Genomic DNA, 27,609 nt, shown 5'->3' with positions numbered 1-27,609 from the left:
GCACTGAAAACAGGATATGATTTTATATAGAGTGTCCGTTGTCAATAAAGTTGTGGGGAAATTAGATTTTACTTTTCGAAGTGTCGAGAAACATCAAGAATCTGGAATATTTTGTTGCGACAAAAAAAAATAGTTAAGCAGTGCTAGTATTAACTGCAATGACAATGTCTTTCTCGTGCAACAGGACAAGTGGAAGAAAGACCTTGAGGTTTTCTGTATAACGTTTTGAAATGTGCGCTGTGCTTAACGAACTGTCCCCTTGGACATTCCCACGAATGGATGATGGCAAGGCTTGGTGTCTCAGATGTTTCAGACCAGATCAACTTTAAGGTTCGAACGCATTCAATCCCACAATGTCTTCCACACGTGATCCGATGCTGACGTTACACGGTGGTGCGGCCCCGGATGATGTCTGCGGCCTTTTCTGCAATCATGATGACAGCGGCGTTGGTGTTGCCAGAGACGATGGTGGGAATGATGGAGGCATCCACCACCCGCAGACTGCGGACACCCTTGACCCTGAACACAAGAGGACAGGTCAGAATGTCAAACTGCCAGTACATTGACGGACATTTCTTTTTTAAATTCCTTTGAACAGTCAATCATTCTCCATTTCCTCTTGTGCCCTGTCCAGTGTTACGAGCCAAGCGAGGACAAACATATTTACTTCTCTACTGTCTCAATTAGCATGGGCTACTGCTTTTCCTACTCAAAACATTGCACCTGGCTCTTCTGAGGTGCACACACTATCCGCACGGACAGAGCACATCAACTCATGGCGGAAATTCAATCCAGATGCTTTGTCTGCGCATGTTCGTGATTTAACCAGTGAAGGGAATAACTTAGGAAGCATTTGGAACCTTTCTATCATTCATATTCAAAATAGAGAAATAAAAATTAAAGCTTTGGTACAGTGTGGTATCAAATTATCTTTAAAACGTACCAGGCTTTGTATACAGTTAATGGTGTTTGCAAAGTAACATAAGTCTGAAAGCAACCGGAATAACGGTCGAGACTGTTGTAAACTATCAATGTTATCTGAGATCATTTAGGGTCAAGAGTTCCACAGTGTGGCGGCTACCTGCAAAGGATTTGTTCGAGAAGTACTGCATCCGTTTCTACTTTCACAGCTCACTTAAACCACAAATCTCTTTTAAATTTTACATAAATACAAAAGGTAACTAACTCAACAGGTTAACTCTTATTTACCAAAAAAGAGGACGATAAAAAATAACTTTATTATTAATTATCATTTTCATCATAACCAGTGTTACAACGGTTAACTGAAAACGGTGTTGTTGTTGTTGTTGTTGTTGTTGTTGTTGTTGTTGTTGTTGTTGTTGTTGAACAATAAATGAGCCCAAGACCGTGACATAAATATTTGTCCTTTTAAATAGAAAAACTGAACACATGAAAAAATGTGTTAGAGGTCTTACGATCTCTTTCTTCAGCTTTAGTAGCTAGTCTTTAAATGGCTTGGGGAGGAAGAACGGAAGGACGAGTGGTCAGTGCCTCGCTTACCGTACAGAATGACCTCCACGTCCTCTGGCCTCTCTAAATAGTGCGGGTCAATGACGGGTTCGTCCAGAGGACTCCCACTGCGCAGGCGCACTGACCCCACGCTGAGAGAGTGCAGCAGCGTGGATAAGCATGACAGCCCGACTTTATTTTTTCTTCCAGACACTCGTTCTATGTTCTACGAACAACAGCAAAGGTGTCGTGAAATGCGTGGCTAAAACCTAACGGAGATTCAGTCGAAGGCTGTTCTGCTACACACTTTCGTGATCTTTATTGTCGATCAGGCTGTCACATTTTCACTTTTCAGGCACTTATATAAACTATTTATCAACCAGAAATTACCAGAAATAACACTAAACAATTCCTCAGTATATCTTTCTCAGCAAAGAAAGTCATTATTAAAAACTAAAATATTATATTACAGCATTATATTATGTTGTGTTATATATTATATTAAATATCTGAGGAACTACAAGAAGGGGGGTAATATCAGCAATTAAAGACTAGTAATAACTAATCAACAGAGAAAACGACGCCCAAAGAATGGAGTTTTTTTGGAGGGAAGAAGGGAGAAAAGTCAGAGTACAGGGTGAGTAAGTGGTTAGTTGGTTGACCGTCTGACTGGCTGGCTGCTTGGCTGATTGGATGAATGGCTGTTTCTCACCTCTGCCGTGAGAATGTCGGAATCTCTAAATAAAAGGGAAGAATGCAGAAGAAGCTCAACATCTGGCCATCTTAGTTTTCGTTTTTCTTCATTACTGGCCATGAAAGCAAGGATCTCTGTACCATACGTGGAGCTGAGGATTCCTGAAGATACAAAACAGGTAAAGGTCTTAGAAAAAATTACTAGTTTTTCTGTTTGTTTGTTTGTTTGTTTGTTTGTTTGTTTGTTTGTTTGTTTGTTTGTTTCTTTGTTTGTTTGTTTGTTTGTTTGTTTTGAGGTGAGTGGGGAAGAGTCAGAAGTACATTTCATGTAAGAAAGCTATCAATTTGAAACTTGATGGGAAAAGACTCCTGACTAGAACACTCGCACACACACACACATGCTCTTTCCAGTAAGCTAAATTATGGCTGAGAACTGAAGAGTTACCACAGACTCTTTTGGAAAATAGAGAGTTACCTTTCCCAAAGAGCCAATACCTGGCATGCTCCCACAAACTGCCTGCCTTCTCCAAGGTAATACCGATGGAGTCGTTGATGCTAATACCGATGCTCATAAAGGGGTGATCCTGAAGGTTATCACCCACGGGTAGGTCAGCGTGAACTTTGATCTGAAGACAGCGACGTGAAAATAAAGAGAGACGAGTTCGGGGTGATGAGAGGGTTGCGAACTATGTTGCTTTTGCGGTGAACAAAAGCAGTTATGAAAAAGAACTAGCAGGTGTTAGCTTTTTTCTCTAATCACCAAGAAAACCTCAGTGAAAGATATTCTTTTATCCAAATCTTAATGAATAGCCTCCTCCGTTTTTGACATATATGGCTACAAACAGAACTTATTAAAATTGAAAAAAGACGGTAGAGGCACCTACTCCATGAGACTCTAGATGGTCTCTGGGACCAACTCCGGACAACATGAGGATCTGTGGAGACCCGATGGCACCAGCAGACACAATCACTTCCTTCTTGGCACGAACTGTACGCACGATCCTATCCTTATAAAACTCCACTCCTCTCGCCACTCCGTCTTCGATCAACACTCGAGTGACGTGAGCATTGACCCCAACATGCAGATTAGAGCGGTCAAGCACAGGGTGTAAAAAGGCGCGTGACGTGCTGTAGCGGACTCCGTTCTTCTGGGTCGCCTGCACCTTGCTGAAACCTGAAAGAAACAGGTTATATCTGAACAAAAAAAATACGACAATCAGACAATGGGGTTGGGAAATGAGGTAAGCATCTTATCCTGAACAAACAAATATTTAAATATGTTGCTTATTTAAATGCATAGATTTCGGGTCTAACAAGCATTGTTTCTTTCTTCCTCACCTCCCGTCTACTCATCCTTCTGACCTTCTAAAATAGAGACTAAAAAAATATTTCTTAACCGACTCGATATTAAACACGGTCTCACCTAGCATAGTCTCGCCGTTGGGATCCACCTCGGGGTAGCCCAGCTCCTTTCCAGTACGTAAGACCTCTTGTGCCAGTTGTGTGGTGTCCGGAATATCTACCTTTAGAGGGCCTCCTTTCCCATGGTACTCTGCGAAGACAGCGCAATCTATATTATGATTTATTACAGAAACAGTTATCTGCTGTGGCTAAACTGTAATGGGGAGAGAAAGAATACTGAACTTGTGGTAGATAAGAAAAAAGTTTCAAGATGTGGAAGTGCTGAGAATGAAATGGAGGGCATTGATTATTCAGAAATCCAGTTTCACGATTTTGTCAAACTGCTCTATCATTTATTCGATTCTATTGCTTTTCCTCTTTTTTTTTCTTTTTTTTTTTTTTTTTGTAAGCTTTGCGAACATAAATCTGTTATGTTCAGCACGTACTGGAATCCAACAAATCAGGACTGAGTATGTCTTCCGACTTCAAGAAGTAGGGCAATACATCCTGGTAGCTCCAGCCTTCTGTGCCGGACTTGGCCCAATTATCATAATCATGTCGACTGCCCCGGATGTAGATCATCGCATTAAGGTTGGAACTTCCGCCCAGAACCTTCCCTCTTGTAAACATCGTTTTCTTTCGAGAAAAAAAAACAGTGTTTATTCTGTACACGATAAACTGTTCTTTTAAATACTGAAAACAAATATTTGATTTTATTTTGTGTGCGTATAAACGTCAATGCCTGTGAGACAAAGATACAACATGCAAAATATTTTATTCTTTCATTCTTTCAGGGACACTGACATATTCGCAAGTAAGTTGTGCATATAGTATACAATGTAAACCTCATTCAAAATCGAATACCTCCACATACATAGGTATCTGTACACACACGCAAAATTCTTTATAACATCAAACATGTACGCACACATGCGTGCACGCGCGTACACACACATAGACCTGTCCGCTCAGTAGTTTGTATCAGCTAATACATTCATACTTTATTCTCTCTCACTTTATCTTTTTCTTTACTCTTTTTTATAGGATATTTACTGATTATTTAAAGATTTATAGGTTACTTATTATGTAATCAAATAAACCAAATCATAAATACTACATGAGTATGAGTTCTAACACAGGGATACATGTACACCACCACTCTGTGTGTGTGTGTCCTCCAATCTATGTGTCAGTGTTAGCTTTCCACTGTCACCTTTTGTTTATAGCCTTCTAGGCTGTGGCTCTGAGATTCAGTGAAACTGTTCCAGCTGAAGTCTTTCCTCCGCACATGCCACGCGCCATAAAGAGGAACAGAAAAAGCTGTCACGCCCTGGTCGTCTGGCCCCGCCTCCAGCAGCAAGACACGCACGTCATCATCTTCGGACAGCCGACTGGCCAGCACGCAGCCCGCTGACCCCGCCCCCACTAAAGCACATGATAAACAAACGGCATCTCAGACCTTGCATTCATTCATTGGCAATTGTACAAATAAATAATGTAAGTATAAAACACAACAAGGTACATTGCAACGCAGACAAAATCTTGTTTGGCACGGTTGGTTTTCCAGCTGATTTTTCTCCCGTCATTCTCTTGCTCCTGTTTGAGTGTATCCCTGTGACAATATACATCTATTATAGCATACTCGGTTATAACAAGGCTATCATTGAAAGACAGTACTCGTGAATTGCTTTAATTCATTCATTCGTCTATTGTCTGGTAGTAGTTGATGAATAGTTATATTTGTTGTCGGAGGGAGCAAGTTGTTACACACTGGGGCTGACAAGTCGAGCAGCGGTCGACAATTCCTGCTTGGAACGACCAGTCCACTTCTGTATCTTTGAAGTCCACATCTTCCTTCATCTTAGCGTCTACCCCATCCAATGTACATTGAAAGACGGTCTTAGAGTGTCCTGCCGGGTCACGTGGCCAAACCAGACCAACCTGCACCTGAAAGGGAGTTGCTGGTGTCCCTAGAGGGTGGTGACCGTGCTACGGACAAACTCATTGCTTTGTGTCTCACTTCAAATGTTCAGAACGACCTGCTCATACAGTTGTTGTCAAATGTCTGTATTCTCGACATTCCACATTCGAGTCCACATTCCACATCAGCAAGATGCGAACTTTAAGAAAAGTCCGTACTAGGCTTGCGACAAGTAGAAGTAATGGATAGAATACGAAGGATGGAAGGACAGCTATGCTGACAAGTGAGACAAACGGACAATCAGGGAACAAACAATAAGGATGGAGAGTGTTATAAATCTGCAGAGGAAGACGAGCAGGAAGACTAATATGGTGACTGGGGTTAGGAGTAACGCTCGTGGAACAAATGTTTTAAAGTGCCGATTTAAAGGATTCTATGATAGGTTGAAGGAAATGGAATGGAGGAGAATTCCACTTTTTTGCTGCGCAGTACCTATACAATCCGGTGACCACCTGTTGTTTTGGTGACGGGGCGTCATCAGATGAAATATACTGGCAGGAATGTAGAGAAAGAAGTTAAGGGAAATAGTCAGGGCAGGAGCCAGTGTAGAAAACGAAAGAGATGACTGACATGGTCTCATGTCCTAGCTCTAAACGATAGAAGTGCAAAGGAGTTTTGTACTTTCTGGAGTGAATGAAGAAGGTTTGAGGGGCAGCTAGCAACCATCAAGCCGAGATAGAACAAACTCACAGACAAGAGTGGCGACAGCGTGTGTAGAGAGAATGTGGCGGAACTCATAGGCGGCTTGACAGACAGCTGTAACCTATAACAATAAGTAGACTTACAGACGACTATAACTTATCTATCACAACAGTCAGACTGACAGACAGCTGTAACTTGTCTATCACAATAGGCAGTCTGACAGACAGGTGTAACTTGTCTATCAAGGGTCAACGATGAATCTGAGACTAATGATTGACAACGTGAAGATGATGTTGGTGTCTCACACCCTAACGTACTTGTGTGGACAACATAACAGTTATTATAAGTTTCATCTGTTCATTAGTTTATCACCTGGGCGGACTGATATACAACATAATGACCTATTCATTAATTACTATTTAGTTCCTCACCTATGATATAATCGTATTCTGCATCAATGGAGGTTGTGAGTGGAGTTGGAGACTCGGGAAGCAGTATGACGACCACCAAAGCTATCACAGCTACCAGCACCACAGCAGCAACTGACATCAAGGCCGCCATCTCTCGTCTGAAACAGGTGGATAAGTCTGTAAGGTTTGATCGCTGTTGCGAGCTCGTGTGTGTGTGAGAGAGAAGGGGGGATTTTTAATTGTAGATTCCTATATGTTATAAGTCAGGGTTTGGAACGTCCAGGTCGCCGAGAAAACGGCATATTCAGTAACAAGTAATTATAATTAATAAATACTAATAAAAATAATAATAACAACAACATTAGTTTTGATGGACAAGGGAAGACCCATTACAAGATAGTATGCAAACGAGTATATGACAAGACATACGCGTATGCACATGACTTCTGCATCAGCTGTAGCCCAGAATAATCATAAGAAAATAACGAGATTAATTTTAAAAAAAGCAAAAGCACTAAGAATCAAAGTGCATGAAACACCTGTGAGATGAACTGCAGGACGCGGCAGGTCATGACAGCAGATAAAGGAAGACAATTGAACACTTTTGTAGCTCAATGAACTAACCAGACTGTTTTGGATAAACTTGGAAAAGGCAATGAGCATATTTCTTTCTCATCTTATGACAAAAGGCGGATTTGGGGGATTCAGGAAGGCAGGCTGCTATTGTACAAGTTTCAAAAGTTCGGCGAAATTCCAGTTTGACCGAATAAAATAAGCTAATTTTCAAGTAATTTATGGTCCGCGAATGTTTTTACAAATAGCAAACGAGCCTTTGGAGGAAAAAAGATTCCACTGTTGTACACGTAGTTGTCATTACATATTGGCAGAACACTGGCTGCCTCCTGTACAATGCCGAGGCTCACTATCACGAGACGCTCGGATGCACTTCAACCCACACCTTTCATGGTCTCACCACCTAACTTAAAGACTATGTCGGTAGCACAAAAATTGTCAAATTACTAAGTCTAGCTCATGACAAGATACTACCTCTTCAGTTTAGTTCTCTTCACGAGACACACACCTTTAAACATCAGAGATCTCACCTTCGGTTTACAAAAAAAAAACCTCAAGGCCTTGTGTCTTTGTTTTACAAACTCTCCCTCTCCCAGGCTGTCAAGGATTTGGCAGCGAAGGCCAAAATCGGAGCCAAGCTTATAAAATGCCAAGGTTACATGGGAAATTTACCAAGAAACGTATTTTTCAAGATGTTCGATTCTCAGGTTTTACCAAAACTTTCTTACATCTCGGAAATCTGGAGTTTCCATAGGTTTGAGACTGTTGAAAAGGTGTACATGCTCATCTCTAAACACTAAATAAAATAATCTATGGCGATCTGGGATGTTATTGACTTTTGGAGACAACATAGGTTAGGTGTATTATATACTAACTTTGTCATAGTTATATTGATCACAAAACTTCCCATAAAAAATTTACATGTATACACGTTACATCTACAAGAAAATGTTAAGCGCATTTCGGATTTATTTGTTAAAAAAAAAACATCCTTGTTTTAGTGGCTTTGAATATGTGTGGCTCCAGCAGGCTGTCGGTAGTAAGAAAATATTTTTGATTTATAGATTTATTTCAAGCAAAGACTGTCACAATGATATATAAACAACATTTGAAATATTATCAATTCCTTATTTTTATATTTGCTGTGTGTATATTCCTCACGATGGTTTTTAAAAACTCTTTCATTTTCCTCTCCCAGGTCTGTAGAACATGAACAAAGCTAAAATTGTTTCGCCTCACTTTTGAGTGAGTGTCACATAAAGCAACATCTCACTATTACAGCGGTCGTCCTTCTTACTGTACTTTTACTGTCCTTAACCCTCACCTATGTCTTCTTATCCTTTAGGATACGTCATAGCTTTTTTTCTGCATTGTTTGTTTGTTTTCTTGGTTTACTCATTTTAGTAATATGTACTACCTTAGTTTTAAAACTTGTATGCAGCTTTATTTTTCGCAACGTTGCTGTAAACAGATGCCAGCAACTTCACGTGACATGCACATTCTACTCTCGAACGCTTAGTGACATGCGCACACACGCACACTAATTCTGGGGCCTATCGTTTTGCACACAAACATTCTCACAACTTGTTGACCCTGTTCGAGATACCGTCAAGTAACCTGTCCTGCGCTATGACCTCTTGTTACTCAGGCACAACGCCCACCCAACGGAGTGTCACGTGACACGTAAAAGTACACCTAGTCGCTGTTACTGAGGCACTTCGGTGATACCGCTACAATCGTGATAACTTTTCTTCTGTTTTCATTCTTGGACACGAAGGTGATACTACCTTAAACTGTACTTGTGCACAGAAACCAAAGCTCACTCGAAGGTTACCATCTTGACGCTTAGAAACACCTTTCATTATTTCTTTTCAAATCAATGTTTGAGGAGAAAATAATTTTACTGATATCGGCAGAAGAATACATGAATTTTATTCTATTTCAGGGGACTTGGTTCTGATTGCATTTTTTCTTGTTTACAGACTGTTAGCATACAACTACTATTACAGTCCAAAGCTTATGTGAAACAGTGCAAGAATGAAATAATTTATCTGAGATGATTCAATTTTAAATAATTTAATTACTCCGTACATACTTTCAATAAATTTCCCAGTAAATAGTACAGAAATTAGACTTTAGTCAACATTCTCAAGCAAAAATGTAGGAGAGGGGAAGGGGTTGGCAGTTTTCTAGAGAATTTGATCATTAAGATAATGAATAGTCGGAGTTGGCAATTTCGGATGCATTGGGATTTTCCTTCAATGAGAGACAGAGAGGAGTCAGTGAGCTTTTCATGTAATTCAGTCTTTCTTTCATAATTTTATTTTACGATTCACTTGTGGTCTTACGAAGAGGAATAAGGCTTTTGACTGACCAAGAAATGTGGCACCATCATACCATTTAATTTATAGATGTAAAATAAAGCCGATCTGTCTCTTTGGCTCTGTATTTCTTGCACTATTGGCCTATCCATGGGTCACCACTTAAAGGGCAGGTGAGACTGGTTACACTAATGAATTGTCTGTTTTGATTGTCAATACGACCTCTCCTAAATAGTGGTGTACAGATGTTGGCCTCAAACGTTTCGTTGCATAAGTTTCCCCAGTCTTACTGTTTTCCACAGAAGCCATTATCATAGGACTGGTGGTAGTTAACCTGCAGTTAACCTGCAGTTCACTTGCAGTTCAAGGCCGAGATGTTCTCTTATTTCAGCCACCTATAGTCTCAAGTTGCGACTCGGTGTCAGACAGGTCGTTGCTAATTTTCCTCACCCGACCATCACTCGCGCACAGAGTAAATAAACAATCAAACAAACAAACAAAAAAAAAACAATAGCAGCTTAACACTTATTCTGTTGCCTTCGTCGCCATATTCCGACGACAGACATCAGTTCTAACGAAAACACGTTTGCGCATGTGGTGTATTTTATTCCTGCATTTTTAATTTTTTTTATATCATTTTCATGCCAGAGGCTTTGGGAGAAAATAGTAAATTAACATTGTAATCAATGTAAGCATTAAACCAGGAACCTCAACTCAGCCTGAAATACCTGAAGAATATTCCTATTCATTAAAAAAACTGTTAATACTTCAACGCAAAGATATTTATAATTGTGTGTTGCAATATGTTGCCTCTGTCGAGGTTTTCATACTAGGTGATAAAGGTAAATTTTGTAGACACGTGATCAGGTTCATGAGATAACATCAACAAAAGTAAACGCCCTGCCAAAATAAACCTCAGTCGCCATGTTTTATGGACATTCCATTCAGACAGTATTAAGTATATTACATTCCGTGACATACCGTTTATAGCCAGGATTCTAGCACTTCATAAACTTTTTGTTACTTATGAAGCGAAGGTAAGTAGTTGCACTGGGGAATATGGAGAGCTCAAGGAAGAGGGTCTTGTTTCTAAAGTTGTAAAGCTTTGTCCATAGACCTTATAACCAGAAACAAGACGCTTCTCCTTGAAACCACAACAATCCATCGTTGATAACAGGAAGACCACAGTCACGCTTGGTTCGCTGTCACGACGCCGCCGGTGCCTATCGTTTCTCGCTCTCTCCAACTCACCAGCGGGTCGGACAATTGCGCGTTCTAATTGAAGAATGACTCGCCTGTACGAATCTGTCTGTTTATTGAACAAAATTACCAACCAAAAAAAACCAGCAAAAGCGAAACGGTCTCTAACACCACAGTTTATCCTTCAATCGAACACCTCACACGCTATAAACTCACTGTCTTAGCACATACGTTCACGTCTCCCTTTCCGCTCTCTACTTTCTTCTTCTTCCCCTCGCTATCCTTCTTCCTCTTCTATCTACTCTCTAACGTCCTTCTTCTTCAAAATGCCCTCTAACGTCCTTCTGCTTCCATATCCCTTCTCAACGATCCTCTCTCTTACCTCACTCTTTCTTTTTACGTCACTATACGTCATTTTTCACGTTCTATTTCGAGAACGTCCATCATTCGCACGCTTTCATCTACACACGCGCCCAGTCCTAGCACTCTGACTAGATCCATGACATTCGCTCTAGCCACCTCAATCCGTTATCTAAACAATACTTTTCTAAAAGTCGGTACACAACCTTCCTTCAATTACTAATGTTGTCGCTGGCTTGTCACCGAGTCGACCATCTTGACATTTAACATTAACACATCGTCTCCTACACATGTTCGGCTTTTTCGTGTTCGCTCTCGTTTCCTGGGAATATCTAACCCTGCTTTGATGTATGCGTTACAGTCTTATCACTGATTTATCCCTTATACAGTGGAACCTCAGTTAACGAACTTAATCCGTTCTGGAAAGCTGTTCGTTATCCGAAACAATTTTTTCCATAAGAAATAAAGGAAATAGATTTAATTGGTTCCCAGCCCCTGTTGACTCGCTAATATTTGAAAGTTACAGACTATGTAGGTATTTGTTTTAATGAGAACAGTTATAATACAATATAAATGGAGTTAAATAAACATAAAAACATTAACGAAAGCATTTAAACATCAGAAAACTTGCCGTTTTGACGGCGTGGTTGGAAGCAGGTGTGGGAAGGAAGGGGTGCAATTACTGATTTGATTCCCCCTCCATGAGCACACGTGACATTATAAAATCGGGGGTGACTTCCCTTTTCTGTAGCTTTGAGGTTAAAGGAGAAAAACTTGTCCAGTGTCTGTTCATTCTGCCTTTTTGTAAAACTCTTCGGTAATACGACATCACATATCCGACAGACGCATGCCACCTTCATACTTTGAAATCATTTCCTTTTTCAATTCATTTGTTGGCCGCTTCCTTGTCATTACCTCACTACTATTAATTGCTCTTAATCTTCTTTGGAGCCATGATTGAGGATTATCTTATTAAAATAAAGCAAAACAATCACTAAATAAGAAGAATGCGCACAGATAAGGAACGACTGATCGTAACTCTGTCTCGAGCGCGAATGATGACATGCTGGTCGGTCACGTGTGGTTCACGTGGCTGTTCGTTATCCGAAATTTTGTTCGCTATCCGAGACAAACTTTTAACGAAATTTTTCTTCGTTATCCGAAATATTCGCTATCCGAGGCGTTCGCTAACCGAGGTTCCACTGTACTTACAAAGACTATTATCTTGCCCTCTCACCTACCACCGTTACCATGATTCTAACCAGCACCATGAAGACATCAGTAACATTCTGCGACAGTTAAAGAAAAATCTTACCAGTTTCTCACTGGGGGCTCTCCTTGATGGCCCGTGCAAAATAAATTCCGTCCCTACGATGCACCCTGCCACAATGCACCCTGCACCGCTTCTGCACTAGCAGCTTGTAAGACTGGGTACCCGCTCCCTCCTTTCTTGTGACAGGAGTCTCACGATTATTTATCCCTCTCACACTGACATTAACCAATTCTTTTATTTCGCCTCACTCACTTTTGCCCCATGTCAGAGGAGACCCAGCCTGCAAGAGTACATCGGCCCCGAAAGGGAACCTTTCGGGCTGAGAAATGGGGCCGTTAAGGGAAGTTACACTCCCGGCCCGAATCGAATCTCATGGTTACAGTCCTACTTACTGTACTTTTACTGTCCGTGTTAATCTTAACAGTAAACTTGTCGACTTATCTTTTAAGAAACGTTGTTACATGTTTTTCTGCTTCTAATGGTTAATTATCTAAAAATTATTTTACACGTTTTCGTGACATAGTCTTTTTTAAAACTCGGTTTTTTTTCGGAACGTTCCTGTAAACAAATGTCAGCAGCCTCGCGTGAAGAAGTAACCTACAAATTTCTATCTCACACGCGCACTGTTTCTTCAGCCTGTAATACAGTTATAATAATAACAGTTATAAAAATAATACAGTTATAAAAATACAGTAATACAATATACTGTTTTGCACATTCTCACAATACTGGTTGTTACTGGTCTAGACCCAGATACCAACATGTAATCCTCTCGTTACTCAATCCGTCGTTGGCAATCACGTGTTTCACTAGCTACGTGGCGCCGTCGCCGTCTGGCTACCCTAGCGTCGTTCCATTCCAGTCAGTGGATGTTCTTTCAGCGACTGTCATCAGTTTATTTCTTTGTTTCCGCCATGTCCGAGTTACAAATGGACAAGAAGCTGTCACTGCCTCGTTAGACTTAGATACGAGGCAAAAACGAAATACTTCAGCAACTTTCACACGTAAACATTTTTCATTTAATCAAACAGTGATTATTTATATTTTTGGTTTGCCCACACATTTAGTGACTGTTCATAGTATCCACTGTTCATTCCAGCATTCCAGCAATCACTTTCCTGTATTTTGGATTTTTTTTTTTCAAGCCAGAGGTATTGGGAGAAAGACCAGTTTCTGTGCCGAGAAAAACGGGTACGAGGGCTGCTTTTCGCCCGCTATTTGTACTGGGCAGCTTGGGTACTACGTCACCCACTATTGCTGCCCGTCTCGTGCGACCAAGCGTGGGGTGGGATGGGATGTGGGTTGGAGGGACTATGCACTGTCAGCGGTACCCGCTGACCTAAACAAGCGCTCCCGCTACACCACGGATCGAGAATCTACCGTTACTTTCTGCTCATATTTTATTTTTAATTTGTTACATTCTGTGAGGATGATTCTAGTAATCCTTGTCGAACATGTTCCTCAAATCGTTTCTAAAAATATGAATGACGGATGTAAATTATTTTTTTAAATTTTAATATCAAGTACCCAGGAGAAAGAAAGCAGTTCTGCTATCTACTAACAATGACCATTGTCATCTCTTGCAAGACAGTTACTGTCTAGTATTCCTGTAGTTTCAATATCATGAGAATGAACTGTGAACTAAATAAGGATGGTTGGTAAAAAGAGCAAGACATTTAAATCCTTTCTTCAACCTTTGAACAACCTGCGATGATGTCGATCTTTCGGCCTGAAAGATGATAAGGAGACACGAAAACAAGCGACAGGTGGAGCTAATGTCACGTGTTGGTAAGTGTTCTTCAATGCTTTGCTGGGCCTCGTTATTTTACCTTTGTGTTCGGGTCTTGTCAACCTCGTATGGGCTGATGCCACACCAAATAAATAATAAAGCAGTGAAGAATCTTTTGAAACTGTAACCGGACTGACCGATACCTCTCGCTAACACCCTATCTTAGCGCCAAATCAGTCCTTTCCTCTTTGTTGTTCCAGGGAAGAGGACGGAAGTTCCCAAGGAGAATTTTCCACTCTATGAAAATTCTGGCTCTCGTTAGTCGGGTGGGTCGTCTAGTTTTTTTACCTGCCTCGCGTTTTTTACCTATCTTTTGCACGCACCCGATGCATGGCTGCTGCCTTCCACTGACCGAAGCATGGCTCCATAAAAGTCCAGCCATGGACGTGTATTTATGGACTGATGTCTGTATGCCGAGACTCACTCTTGGCCTCTTGCGAAGTGGACTGCTGTTAGTCTCGGCGAGCCGTAACAAAGAATGTTAATAAACCGGAAGCTATGTCGTTTCCTGCCTCTTTTTAGTAGTTAATCTGAAATGTGAAAAAAACGCAAGTTTTGAGGTCTGGAGCCTCGTTCTAGCAGTTAATCGTCTGCCACCTGTCCAGGGGTTATAAGTTCGTGGTCCAACGCATGCGCGACATATAAAAAACGTTTATTCATTGTCTCTGCCTCTATCGCTATCAGTATATCCTACATCAGGGATGCCCAACCTACGGCCCGCGGGCCATATCTGGCCCGCGACGCGGTGCCATCCGGCCCGCTGATCTTTTTTTCCTGAACGATGAAGCAACTTCGGAAGCCTGCGGAACTTCGGAAGCCTTCGGAAGCGTGACGTCAGCGACCTTGCACACTTCCCTTCTAAGCCAACCTCCGCTTCACTCTTTGAAAGCTATGAAACTTGTTCTGGGGCTAATTGTACAACTTTTAAATACTGTGAAGGGTGGCATAAAGTGAATTGCGACAGGCAGAATAGCTCAAGGCCTTAAACTGATTACAGGTCAAGGTAAAATAAATGAGGGCCCAACAACACAAGCGACACGATGTTTCTACAAGTACGTTAGATTACAAAGCTTCGTGAGCTTCACCTTCGCCTAGTGGCTATGAACGAAGCCTGATGTTTGAAAGTTGGTGTGTTCGAAACTTGGAGTGGCGATCATTTTCGTTTTGCTTTGGAATGTTTTTCGTTCTCTAATATGATCAATTTTCTATCAAGCCTTTCATTAAAACCTATTGATTGACAATGGAAACCATATAGTCTAGTGCTTGCAAGCGACCATTTGTTTGACTTGATCGACAATGTTAATGTTTATGTTTTTTGTTTTTTTGTTTTGTTTATTCTTTCCCTAATATGAACAATTCTTTCGACCATTTCGACGATTTTGAGAGCTATTTGTTTAAAAATGCAAACTTACTCTAATACATATTCTGATGTACATCACTTTTACAGTAGTGAATATAAACACTACAGGAAGAATTCCAGCGGTTATGACTGTGATCTCCACTGTTTAATCATAATATTTATGCATCTTTTAAGATAAGATGCATTGTATACTTGGATGTTACAACTTATCATAATATTTATATATTAATTAGTAAAACATAGCATACACTCGGTATATCTTCTTCACTCTTTCTCCTATGAACCCGATTTCAAAAGAAGTTTGTAAGGTGATATGATCTTCTTACTATTTGCTTGTGCGGTCGAAGTGTGAGAACATAGATGAATGAGCATTTGATGTTTGTAAAAGAGTTTATTTAAAATAAAATCTACATTCACGTCGTAAATATTTAGTTTGCTTTTCTTGGTGTTGACAGATAAGACAAAATATAATCTGGCCTCGTTTTAGACGATAACAAGGAAAATTCATACTTAATCAGAAAGAACAATATTTTACACTGCGTTGGTTTCATTTACTGAAAGAACACTCCGCTGTTTGCCTCACCATTGAATCTCTAAAATAATTTTGATAGAAAAATTGCACTAAATTTATCATTTAAATCTTTTTATTCTGTCTGTTGCGGATAAGCTGTAATCATGTTGGGATATTATTTAATTTTTAGAAAAATCAAAGTTCATGACATTCAGGCATTTTTGTTCCAAAAACAATGAGGCTGTGTAAGTAACCATCGCAGTGAAACTGTCCTCCTCCTTGTCCTCCATCTCAAGTGGAAGAAAGACCACAAGGTGTACTGCATTACTCTTTAAAATGTATGGTTTGATTAGTGAACTGTTCCCTTAAACCTTCCTACGAATGAATAGCTGGATGGCTGAATTCCTCAAAACTTTTAAGACAAAAAAAACAAAAAAACTATAAGGTTCGAGGCCCTTTATCCTCAGGTGTTTTCATCACAAGATCTGCTGACGTCACACAGTAGAGCGCCCCCTGATGATGTCTGCAGCCTTTTCTGCAATCATGATGACAGCGGCGTTGGTGTTGCCGGAGACGATGGTGGGCATGATGGAGGCATCCACCACCCGCAGGCTACGGATACCCTTGACCCTGAACACAAGAGGACAGGTCAGAATGTCAAACTGCCAGTACATTGACGGACATTTCTTTTTTAAATTCCTTTGAACAGTCAATCATTCTCTATTTCCTCTTGTGCCATATCCAGTGTTACGAGCCAAGCGAGGACAAACATATTTACTTCTCTACTGTCTTAAATAGCATGGGCTACTGCTTTTCCTCCTCAAAACATTGCACCTGGCTCTTCTGAGGTGCACACAATCCGCACAGACAGAGCACATCAACTCATGGCGGAAATTCAATCCAGATGCTTTGTCTGCGCATGTTGGGGATTTAACCAGTGAAGGGAATAACTTAGGAAGCATTTGGAACCTTGCTTTCTATCATTCATATTCAAAATAGAGAAATAAAAATTAAAGCTTTGGTATAGTGTAATATCAAATTATCTTTAAAACGTACGAGGCCTTGTACACAGTTAATGGTGTTTGCAAAGTAACCTAAGTCTTAAAGCAACCGGAATAACGGTCGAGACTGTTGTAAACTATCAATGTTATCTGAGATCATTTAGGGTCAAGAGTTCCACAGTGTGGCGGTTACCTGCAAAGGATTTGTTCGAGAAGCACTGCATCCGTTTCTACTTTCACAGCTCACTTAAACGACAAATCTCTTTTAAATTTTACATAAATACAAAAGGTAACTAACTCTACAGGCTATCTCTTATTTACCAAAAAAGAGGATGATAAAAAATAACTTTATTATTAATTATCATTTTCATTATAACCAGTGTTACCACGGTTAACTGAAAACGGTAAAAGTAAGGAAAATATTTCTCTTTTTTTTTCTTGCTACTAACTGCCACGTAGCCGTAATATTTTAAGGGTTTCTCAAGATTTAATCAAATGTTAACGACGTTTCCAACGTTTTATTGTCGAGTCCCTACAGCGACTCACCTCAGCTGACTGTCGACCACCGTGGTGTTGTCAGTGACGTCACCCATTTTGCACGTGCCGGTGATGTGAAAGGACGTGGACACGGAGTAGCGAATGGCGCAGCGCCAGTAATCGTCAGAGTCCGGCGCGTGCTTGTCCGCGCATGCTCTCACCGGTTTGTCTGCCAGTTCCGCTCCAAATTTCCGTAAAGCAGAAGTGTTCACCAGCTCCTTACAGACTTTTATACCTGACATTGAAATAATTATAAAACGTTTTTTACAAATATACTTAATAATTCCATCAATTCTGATAAAGTGTTTTCCTTGACCCTGAAAACATAAAATGGATAATGTACTTCTAATCCGTATTTTTCAATCTGTAGTAGTTATCTACAATATTAATAAATATTACTAATACTAAATATTAAACACCGACAATACTAAAATATCTACTAATGAACCTTTTATAAGCAAAGGAAACAGAACAATAAATGAGCCCAAGACCGTGAAATAAAAATATTTGTCCTTCTAAATAGAAAAACTGAACACATGAAAAAATGTGTTAGAGGTCTTACAATCTCTTTCTTCAGCTTTAGTAACTAGTCTTTAAATGGCTTGGGGAGGAAGAACGGAAGGACGAGTGGTCAGTGCCTCGCTTACCGTACAGAATGACCTCCACGTCCTCTGGCCTCTCTAAATAGTGCGGGTCAATGACGGGGTCGTCCACAGGATTCCCACTGCGCAGGCGCACTGACCCCACGCTGAGAGAGTGCAGCAGCGTGGATAAGCATGACAGCCCGACTTTATTTTTTCTTCCAGACACTCGTTCTATGTTCTGCGAACAACAGCAAAGGTGTCGTGAAATGCGTGGCTAAAACCTAACGGAGATTCAGTCGAAGGATGTTCTGCTACACACTCTCGTGATCTTTATTGTCGATCAGGCTGTCACATTTTCACTTTTCAGGCACTTATATAAACTATTTATCAACCAGAAATTACCAGAAATAACAGTAAACAATTCCTCAGAATATCTTTCTCAGCAAAGAAAGTAATTACTAAATACTAAAATATTATATTATAGTATCATATTATGTTGTGTTATATATTATAAGAAATATCTGAGGAACTACAAGAAGGGGGGAAATATCAGCAATTAAAGACAAGTAATAACTAATCAACAGAGAAAACGACGCCCAAAGAATGGAGTTACAGGGTGAGTAGGTGGTTAGTTGGTTAGCCGTCTGACTGGCTGGCTGTTTGGTTGATTGGATCAATGTCTTTTTTCTCACCTCTGCCGTCAGAATGTCGGAATCTCTAAAGAATAGGGAAGAAAACAGATTAAGCTCAACATCTGGCCATCTTAGTTTTCGTTTTTCTTCATTACTGGCCATGAAAGCAAGGGTCTCTGTACCGTATGTGGAGCTGAGGATTCCTGAAGATACAAAACAAGTAAAGGTCTTAGAAAAAAGTCACTAGTTTTTCTTTTTGTTTGTTTGTTGTTTATTTGTTTGTCTTAGGTTGAGTGGGAAAGAGGTCAGAAGTACTTTTCATGTAAGAAAAAGTTTGAAACTTTATGGGAAAGGTCTCCTGACTAGCCCACTCGCACACACACACACACACAAGCTCTTTCAAGAAAGCTAAATTATGGCTGAGAACTGAAGAGTTACCACAGACTCTTTTGGAAAAAAGTGAGTTACCTTTCCCGAAGAGCCAGTACTTAGCACGCTCCCACAAACTGCTTGCCTTCTCCCAGGTGATACCGATGGAGTCGTTGATGCTAATACCGATGTTCATAAGGAGGTGATCCTGCAGGTTATCACCAACGGGTAGGTCAACATGAACTTTGATCTGAAGACAGCGACGTGAAAATAAAGAGAGACGAGTTCGGGATGATAAGAGGGTTGCGAACTATGTTGCTTTTGCACTAAACAAAAGCAGTTATGTAAAAGAACTAGCAGGTGTTAGCTTTTTTCTCTAATCACCAAGAAAGATACTCATTTATCGAAACCTTGGTGAAGAGCCTCTTCCGTTCTTGACATATATGTCTACAAACAGAACTTATTAAAAACGACAAAAGACGGTAGAAGCACCTACTCCATGAGACTCTAGATGGTCTCTGGGACCAACTCCGGACAACATGAGGATCTGTGGAGACCCGATGGCACCAGCAGACACAATCACTTCCTTCTTGGCACGAACTGTGCGCAGGGTCCCATCCAGACTAAACTCCACTCCTCTCGCCACTCCGTCTTCGATCAACACTCGAGTGACGTGAGCATTGACCCCAACATGCAGATTAGAGCGGTCAAGGACAGGGTGTAAAAAGGCGCGTGACGTGCTGTAGCGGACTCCGTTCTTCTGGGTCGCCTGCACCCTGCTGAAACCTGAAAGAAACAGGTTAACTCTGAACAAAAAATTACGACAATCAGACAATGGGGTTTGGAAATGAGGTAAGCATCTTAACCTAAACGAAAAGATATTTAAATATTTTGCTCATTTAAATGCATAGATTTCGGGTCTAACAAGCATTGTTTCTTTCTTCCTCACCGCCCGTCTGCTCATCCTTCTGACCTTCTAATATAGAGACTAAAAAAATATTTCTTAACCGACTCGATATTAAATGAACATCGTCTCACCTAGCATAGTCTCGCCGTTGGGATCCACCTCGGGGTAGCCCAGCTCCTTTCCAGCACGTAAGATCTCTTGTGCCAGTTGTGTGGTGTCCGGAATCTCTACCTTTAGAGGGCCTCCTTTCCCATGGTACTCTGCGAAGACAGCGCAATCTATATTATGATTTATTACAGAAACAGTTATCTGCTGTGGCTAAACTGTAATGGGGAGAGAAAGAATACTGAACGTATGGTAGATAAGAAAAAAGTTTCAAGATGTGGAAGTGCTGAGAATGAAATGGAAGACATTGATTATTCAGAAATCCAGTTTCACGATTTTGTCAGACTGCTCTATCATTTATTCGATTCTATTGCTTTTCCTTTTTTTCTTTTTTTTTTTTCCTGTAGGCTTTGAGAACATAAATCTGTTACGTTCAGCACGTACTAGAATCCAACAAATCTGGACTGAGTATGTCTTCCGACTTCAAGAAGTAGGGCAATACATCCTGGTAACTCCAGCCTTCTGCGCCGGACTTGGCCCAGTTATCATAATCATGGCGACTGCCCCGGATGTAGATCATCGCATTAAGGTTGGAACTTCCGCCCAGAACCTTCCCTCGTGTAAATATCATTTTCTTTCGAGAAGGAAAAAACAGTGTTTATTCTGTACACGATAAACTGTTCTTTTAAATACTGAAAACAAATATTTGATTTGTGTGTGTGTGTGTGCGTATAAACGTCAATGCCTGTGAGACAAAGATAGAAAATGCAAAATATTTTATGACATGTTCGCAAGTCAATTGTGCATATAGTATACAATGTAAACCTCATACAAAATCGAATACCTCCACATACATAGGTATCTGTACACACACATGCAAAATTCTTTATAATATCAAACATGTACGCACACATGCGTGCACGCGCGAACACTCACATAGACCTGTCCAATGAGTACTTTGTATCAGTTAATACATTCATACTTTATTCTCTCTCACTTTATATTTTTCTTTCCTCTATTTTATAGGCTATTTACTGATTATTTAAAGATTTATAGGTTACTTGTTCTGTAATCAAATAAACCAAATCATAAATACTACATGAGTATGTGTTCTAACTTAGGGATACATGTATACTCTGTGTGTGTGTGTGTCCTCCAATCTATGTGTCAGTGTTAGCTTTCCACTGTCACCTTTTGTTTATAGCCGTCTAGGCTGTGGCTCTGAGATTCAGTGAAACTGTTCCAGCTGAAGTCTTTCCTCCGCACATGCCACGCGCCATAAAGAGGAACGGAAAAATCTGTCACGCCCTGGTCATCTGGCCCCGCCTCCAGCAGCAAGACACGCACGTCATCATCTTCGGACAGCCGACTGGCCAGCACGCAGCCCGCTGACCCCGCCCCCACTAAAGCACATGAAAAACAAACGGCATCTCAGACCTTGTATTCATTATGTGTGCAATTGTAGAAATAAATAATGTAAGTATAAAACACAGCAAGGTACATTGCAACGCAGACAAAATCTTGTTTGGCACGGTTGGTTTTCCAGCTGATTTTTCGCCCGTCATTCTCTTGCTCCGGTTTGAATGTATCACTGTGCATACTCGGTTATAACAATCATTGAAAGGCAGTACTCGTGATTTGCTTTAATTCATTCATTCGTCTATTGTCTGGTAGTAGTTGATGAATAGTTATATTTGTTGTCGGAGGGAGCAAGTTGTTACACACTGTGGCTGACAAGTCGAGCGGCGGTCGACAATTCCTGCTTGGAACGACCAGTCCACTTCTTCCTTCATCTTAGCGTCTACCCCATCCAATGTACATTGAAAGACGGTCTTAGAGTGTCCTGCCGGGTCACGTGGCCAAACCAGACCAAACTGCACCTTAAAGGGAGTTGCAGGTGTCCCTAGAGGGTGGTGACCGTGTTCAGGACAAATTGATTGCTTTGTGTCTCACTTCAAATGTTCAGAGCGACCTGCTCATACAGTTGTTGTCAAATGTCTGTATTCTCGACAGAGTCCACATTCTACATCAGCAAGATGCGAACTTTAAGAAAAGTCTGTACTAGGCTTGCGACAAGTAGAAGTAATGGATAGAATACAAAGGACGGAAGGACAGCTATGCTGACAAGTGAGACAAAGGGACAACCAGGGAACAAACAATAAGGATGGAGAGTGTCATAAATCTGCAGAGGAAGACGAGCAGGAAGACTAATATGGTGACTGGGGTTAGGAGTAACCCTCGTGGAACAAATGTTTTAAAGTGCCGATTTAAAGGATTCTATGATAGGTTGAAGGAAATGGAATGGAGGAGAGTTCCACTGTTTTGCTGAGTAGTACCTATACAATCTAGTGACCATATGTCGTTGTTTTGATGATAGGGCGTCATCAGATGAAAAGCGGGATATACTGGCAGGGATGTAGGAAAAGAAGTTAAGGGAAATAGTCAGTGCAGGAACCAGTGTAGAAAACGAAACAGATGACTGACATGGTCTTATTTTGCTCTAAGCGCCAGACGTGCGGCGGAGTTTTGTACTTTCTGGAGTGAATGAAGAAGGTTTGAGGGGCAGCTAGCAACCATCAAGCCGAGATAGAACAAACTCACAGACAAGAGTGGCGACAGCGTGTGTAGAGAGAATGTGGCGGAACTCATAGGCGGCTTGACAGACAGCTGTAACCTATAACAATAAGTAGACTTACAGCTGACTATAACTTATCTATCACAACAGTCAGACTGACAGACAGCTGTAACTTATGTATCACAATAGGCAGACTGACAAACAGCTGTAACTTGTCTATCAAGGGTCAACGATGAATCTGAGACTAATGACGGACAACGTGAAGATGATGCTGGTGTCTCACACCCTAACGTACTTGGGTTGACAACATAACAATTATTATAAGTTTCATCTGTTCATTAGTTTATCACCTGGGCGGACTGATATACAACATAATGACCTATTCATTAATTACTATGATCTATTCATTAGTTCCTCACCTATGATATAATCGTATTCTGCATCAATGGAGGTTGTGAGTGGAGTTGGAGACTCGGCAAGCAGTATGACGACCACCAAAGCTATCACAGCTACCAGCACCACAGCAGCAACTGACATCAAGGCCGCCATCTCTCGTCTGAAACAGGTGGATTAGTCTGTAAGGTTTGATCGCTGTTGCGAGCTCGTGTGTGTGAGAGAGAGAAGGAGGGATTTTTAATTGTAGATTCCTATATGTTATAAGTCAGGGTTTGGAACGTCCAGGTCGCCGAGAAAACGGCATATTCAGTAACAAGTAATTATAATTAATAAATACTAATAAAAATAACAACAGTAACAACATAAGTTTTGATGGACAAGGGAAGACCCATTACAAGATAGTATGCAAACGAGTATATGACAAGACATACGCATATGCACATGACTTCTTCATCAGCTGTAGCCCAGAATAATCATAAGAAGATAAAAAGATTAATTTTAAAAAAGCAAAAGCACTAAGAATCAAAGTGCATGAAACACCTGTGAGATGAACTGCAGGACGCGGCAGGTCATGACAGCAGATAAAGGAAGACAATTGAACACTTTTATAGCGCAATGAACTAACCAGACTGTTTTGGATAAACTTGGAAAAGGCAATGAGCATATTTCTCTCTCATCTTATGACAAAAGGCGGATTTGGGTGACTCAGGAAGGCAGGCTGCTATTGTACAAGTTTCAAAAGTTCGGCGAAATTACAGTTTGACCGAATAAAATAAGCTAATTTTCAAGTAGATTATTTTGTATGTTCCGCGAATGTTGTTACAAATAGCAAACGAGCCATTGGAGAAAAAAAGATTCCCCTTTTGTACAGCCAGTCATTCACGTAGTTGTCATTACATATTGGCAGAACACTGGCTGCCTCCTGTACAAAGAAAACTTCCCAGAAAAATTTACATGTAAACATGTTACATCTACAAGAAAATGGTAAGAGTATTTCGGATTTATTTGTAAAAAAATAAAAAATAAAAAAAAAACTTCCTTGTGTTAGTGGCTTTGAATATGTGTGGCTCCAGCAGGGTGCCGGTAGTTATAAAATATTTTTGATTTATAGATTTATTTCCAGCAAGACTGTCACAATGATATATGCACAACATTTGAAAGATTATCAATTCCTTATTTTTATATTTGCTGTGTGTATATTCCTCACAATGGTTTTTAAAAAGTCTTTCATTTTCCTCTCCCAGGTCTGTAGAACATGAACAAAGCTAAAATTGTTTCGCCTCACTTTTGTGTGAGTGTCACATAAGGCAACATCTCACTATTACAGCGGTCGTCCTTCTTACTGTACTTTTACTGTCCTTAACCCTCACCTATGTCTTCCTATCCTTCGTCCTTCTTACTGTACTTTTACTGTCCTTAACCCTCACCTATGTCTTCCTATCCTTCGTCCTTCTTACTGTACTTTTACTGTCCTTAACCCTCACCTATGTCTTCCTATCCTTCGTCCTTCTTACTGTACTTTTACTGTCTTTAACCTCACCTATGTCTTCTTATCCTTTAGGATAAATTATTGCTTTTTTCTGCATTGGAGATACGGTAGTTTGTTTTCTTGGTTTACTCATTTTAGTAATATGTTTACCTTAGTTTTAAAACTTGTATGCAGCTTTATTTTTCGCAACGTTGCTGTAAACAGATGTCAGCAACTTCACGTGACATGCACATTCTGCTCTCGAACGCTTAGTGACATGCGCACACACGCTCACTAATTCTGGGGCCTATCATTTTGCACACAAACATTCTCACAACTTGTTGACACTGTTCGAGATACCGTCAAGTAACCTGTCCTGCGCTATGACCTCTTGTTACTCAGGCACAACGCCCACCCAACGGAGTGTCACGTGACACGTAAAAGTACACCTAGTCGCTGTTACTGAAACACTTCGGTGAAACCGCTACAATCGTGATAACTTTTCTTCTGTTTTCATTCTTGGACACGAAGGTGATACTACCTTAAACTGTACTTGTGCACAGAAACCAAAGCCCACTCGAAGGTTACCATCATGATGCTTAAAAACACCTTTCATTATTTCTATTCAAATCAATATTTGAGGACAAAATAATTTTACTGACATCGGCAGAAGAATACATAAATTTTATTCTATTTCAGGGGACTTGGTTCTGATTTCATTTTTTCTTGTTTACAGACTATTAGCATACAACTACTATTACAGTCCAAAGCTTATGTGAAACAGTCTAAGAATGAAATAATTTATCTGAGATGATTCAATTTTAAATAATTTAATTACTCCGTACAGACTTTCAATAAATTTCCCAGTAAATAGTAAATAAATTAGACTTTAGTCAACATTCTCAAGCAAAAATATAGGATAGGGGAAGGGGTTGGCAGTTTTCTAAAGAGTTTGATGATTAAGATAATGAATAGTCGGAGTTGACAATTTCGGATGCATTGGGATTTTCCTTCAATGAGAGACAGAGAGGAGTCAGTGAGCTTTTCCTGTAATTCAGTCTTTCTTTCATAATTTTATTTTACGATTCACTTGTGGTCTTACGAAGAGGAATAAGGCTTTTGACTGACCAAGAAATGTGGCACCATCATACCATTTACTTTATGGAGGTAAAATAAAGCCGATCTATCTCTTTGGCTCTGTGTTTCTTGCACTATTGGCCTATCCATGGGTAACCACTTAAAGGGCAGGTGAGACTGGTTACACTAATGAATTGTCTGTTTTGATTGTCAATACGACCTCTCCTAAATAGTGGCGTACAGATGTTGGCCTCAAACGTTTCGTTGCATAAGTTTCCCCAGTCTTACTGTTTTCCACAGAAGCCATTATCATAGGACTGGTGGTAGTTAACCTGCAGTTAACCTGCAGTTCACTTGCAGTTCAAGGCCGAGATGTCCTCATATTTCAGCCACCTATAGTCTCAAGTTGCGACTCGGTGTCAGAAGGTCGTTGCTAGTTTTCCTCACCCGACCATCACTCGTGCACGGAGTAAATAAACAATCAAACAAACAAACAAAAAAGAACAATAGCAGCTTAACACTTATTCTGTTGCCTTCGTCGCCATATTCCGACGACAGACATCATTTCTAACGAAAACACGTTTGCACATGTGGTGTCGAACCAGGAACCTCAACTCAGCCTGAAATGCCTGAAGAATATTCCTATCCATTTAAAAAAGTGTTAATACTTCAAAGATATTTATTATTATGTGTTGCAATATGTTGCCTTTGTCGAGGTTTTCATGCGAGGGGATATAGGTAAATTTTGTAGATACGTGATCAGGTTCATGAGATAACATCAACAAAAGTAAACTTCCCGCTAAAATAAACCTCAGTCGCCATGTTTTATGGACATTCCATTCAGACAGTATTAAGTATATTACATTCCGTGACATACCGTTTATAGCCAGGATTCTAGCATTTCATAAACTTTTTGTTACTTATGAAGCGAGGGTAAGTAGTTGCATTGGGGAATATGGAGAGCTCAAGGAAGAGGGTCTTGTTTCTAAAGTTGTAAAGCTTTGTCCATAGACCTTATAACCAGAAACAAGACGCTTCTCCCTGAAGCCACAACAATCCATCGCTTATAACAGGAAGACCACAGTCACGCTTGGTTCGCTCTGGGCACCTCAATCCGTTATCTAAACAATACTTTTCTAAAAGTCGGTACACAACCCTCCTTCAATTACTAATGTTGTCGCTGGCTTGTCACCGAGTCGACCATCTTGACATTTAACATTAACACATCGTCTCCTACACATGTTCGGCTTTTTTGTGTTCGCTCTCGTTTCCTGGGAATATCTAACCCTTCTTTGATGTATGCATTACATTCTTATCACTGATTTATCCCTTATACTTACAAAGACTATTATCTTGCCCTCTCACCTACCACCGTTACCATGATTCTAACCAGCACCATGCAGACATCAGTAACATTCTGCGACAGTTAAAGAAAAATCTTACCAGTTTCTCACTGGGGGCTCTCCTTGATGGCCCGTGCAAAATAAATTCCGTCCCTACGATGCACCCTGCCACAATGCACCCTGCACCGCTTCTGCACTAGCAGCTTGTAAGACTGGGTACCCGCTCCCTCCCTTCTTGTGACAGGAGTCTCACGATTATTTATCCCTCTCACACTGACATTAACCAATTCTTTTATTTCGCTCTCCCAGGTATAAGCACCTGCACTGACGACGCTAGGTCAGCAAGGTCAGAGGGTGAATGTTTGGGTGCAGACTGCGCATGCGTTGGGTGTGAACAAAGAGTGTGTTTTGGGGGGGGGGGAGGGAAGGGTCTGCAGATCCACGCAAGTGGTGTTTGATATCTCTCACTAGATACTCACGTCTGGGCTGTTCTTACAACTGTCACAATTGTTCCGCCTCACTCACTTTGCCCGTGTCACATGTAGCAGCATGTCATCGTTACAGTCCTACTTACTGTACTTTTACTGTCCGTGTTAATCTGAACAGTAACTTGTCAACTTATCTTTTAAGA

General features: G+C 40.6%; 1 protein-coding gene across 3 annotated transcripts; it reads right to left on the bottom strand.

Moving 5' to 3' along the window:
• Position 1: 1 nt before the first annotated feature.
• On the bottom strand, positions 2-27,285 carry LOC112562925 (glucose dehydrogenase [FAD, quinone]-like). 3 transcript variants are annotated; one of them, XM_025236544.1, is made up of 11 exons: positions 27,079-27,285; positions 23,114-23,250; positions 21,311-21,522; positions 20,564-20,753; positions 20,146-20,274; positions 19,604-19,893; positions 19,207-19,357; positions 18,799-18,941; positions 18,170-18,344; positions 17,532-17,757; positions 2-519 (listed from the first exon to the last, which is right to left on the bottom strand). In XM_025236544.1, the coding sequence occupies exons 2-11, from the start codon at positions 23,241-23,243 to the stop codon at positions 384-386; spliced, it is 1,782 nt and encodes a 593-aa protein (XP_025092329.1). In that variant the 5' UTR covers positions 23,244-23,250; positions 27,079-27,285; the 3' UTR covers positions 2-383. The 3 variants fall into 3 exon arrangements, with proteins under 3 accessions (XP_025092329.1, XP_025092330.1, XP_025092328.1); XM_025236543.1 differs by lacking the exon at positions 2-519 and adding an exon at positions 15,845-16,614; XM_025236545.1 differs by lacking the exons at positions 17,532-17,757; positions 18,170-18,344; positions 18,799-18,941; ... (5 more) ...; positions 23,114-23,250; positions 27,079-27,285 and adding exons at positions 1,522-1,696; positions 2,183-2,325; positions 2,639-2,789; ... (4 more) ...; positions 6,619-6,755; positions 12,367-12,568.
• Positions 27,286-27,609: the final 324 nt, after the last annotated feature.

This window comes from Pomacea canaliculata, linkage group LG4, assembly GCF_003073045.1.
Source record: "Pomacea canaliculata isolate SZHN2017 linkage group LG4, ASM307304v1, whole genome shotgun sequence".
NCBI classification, from domain to species: Eukaryota; Metazoa; Mollusca; class Gastropoda; order Architaenioglossa; family Ampullariidae; genus Pomacea; species Pomacea canaliculata.
This window is presented reverse-complemented; position numbering and strand designations above follow the sequence as displayed.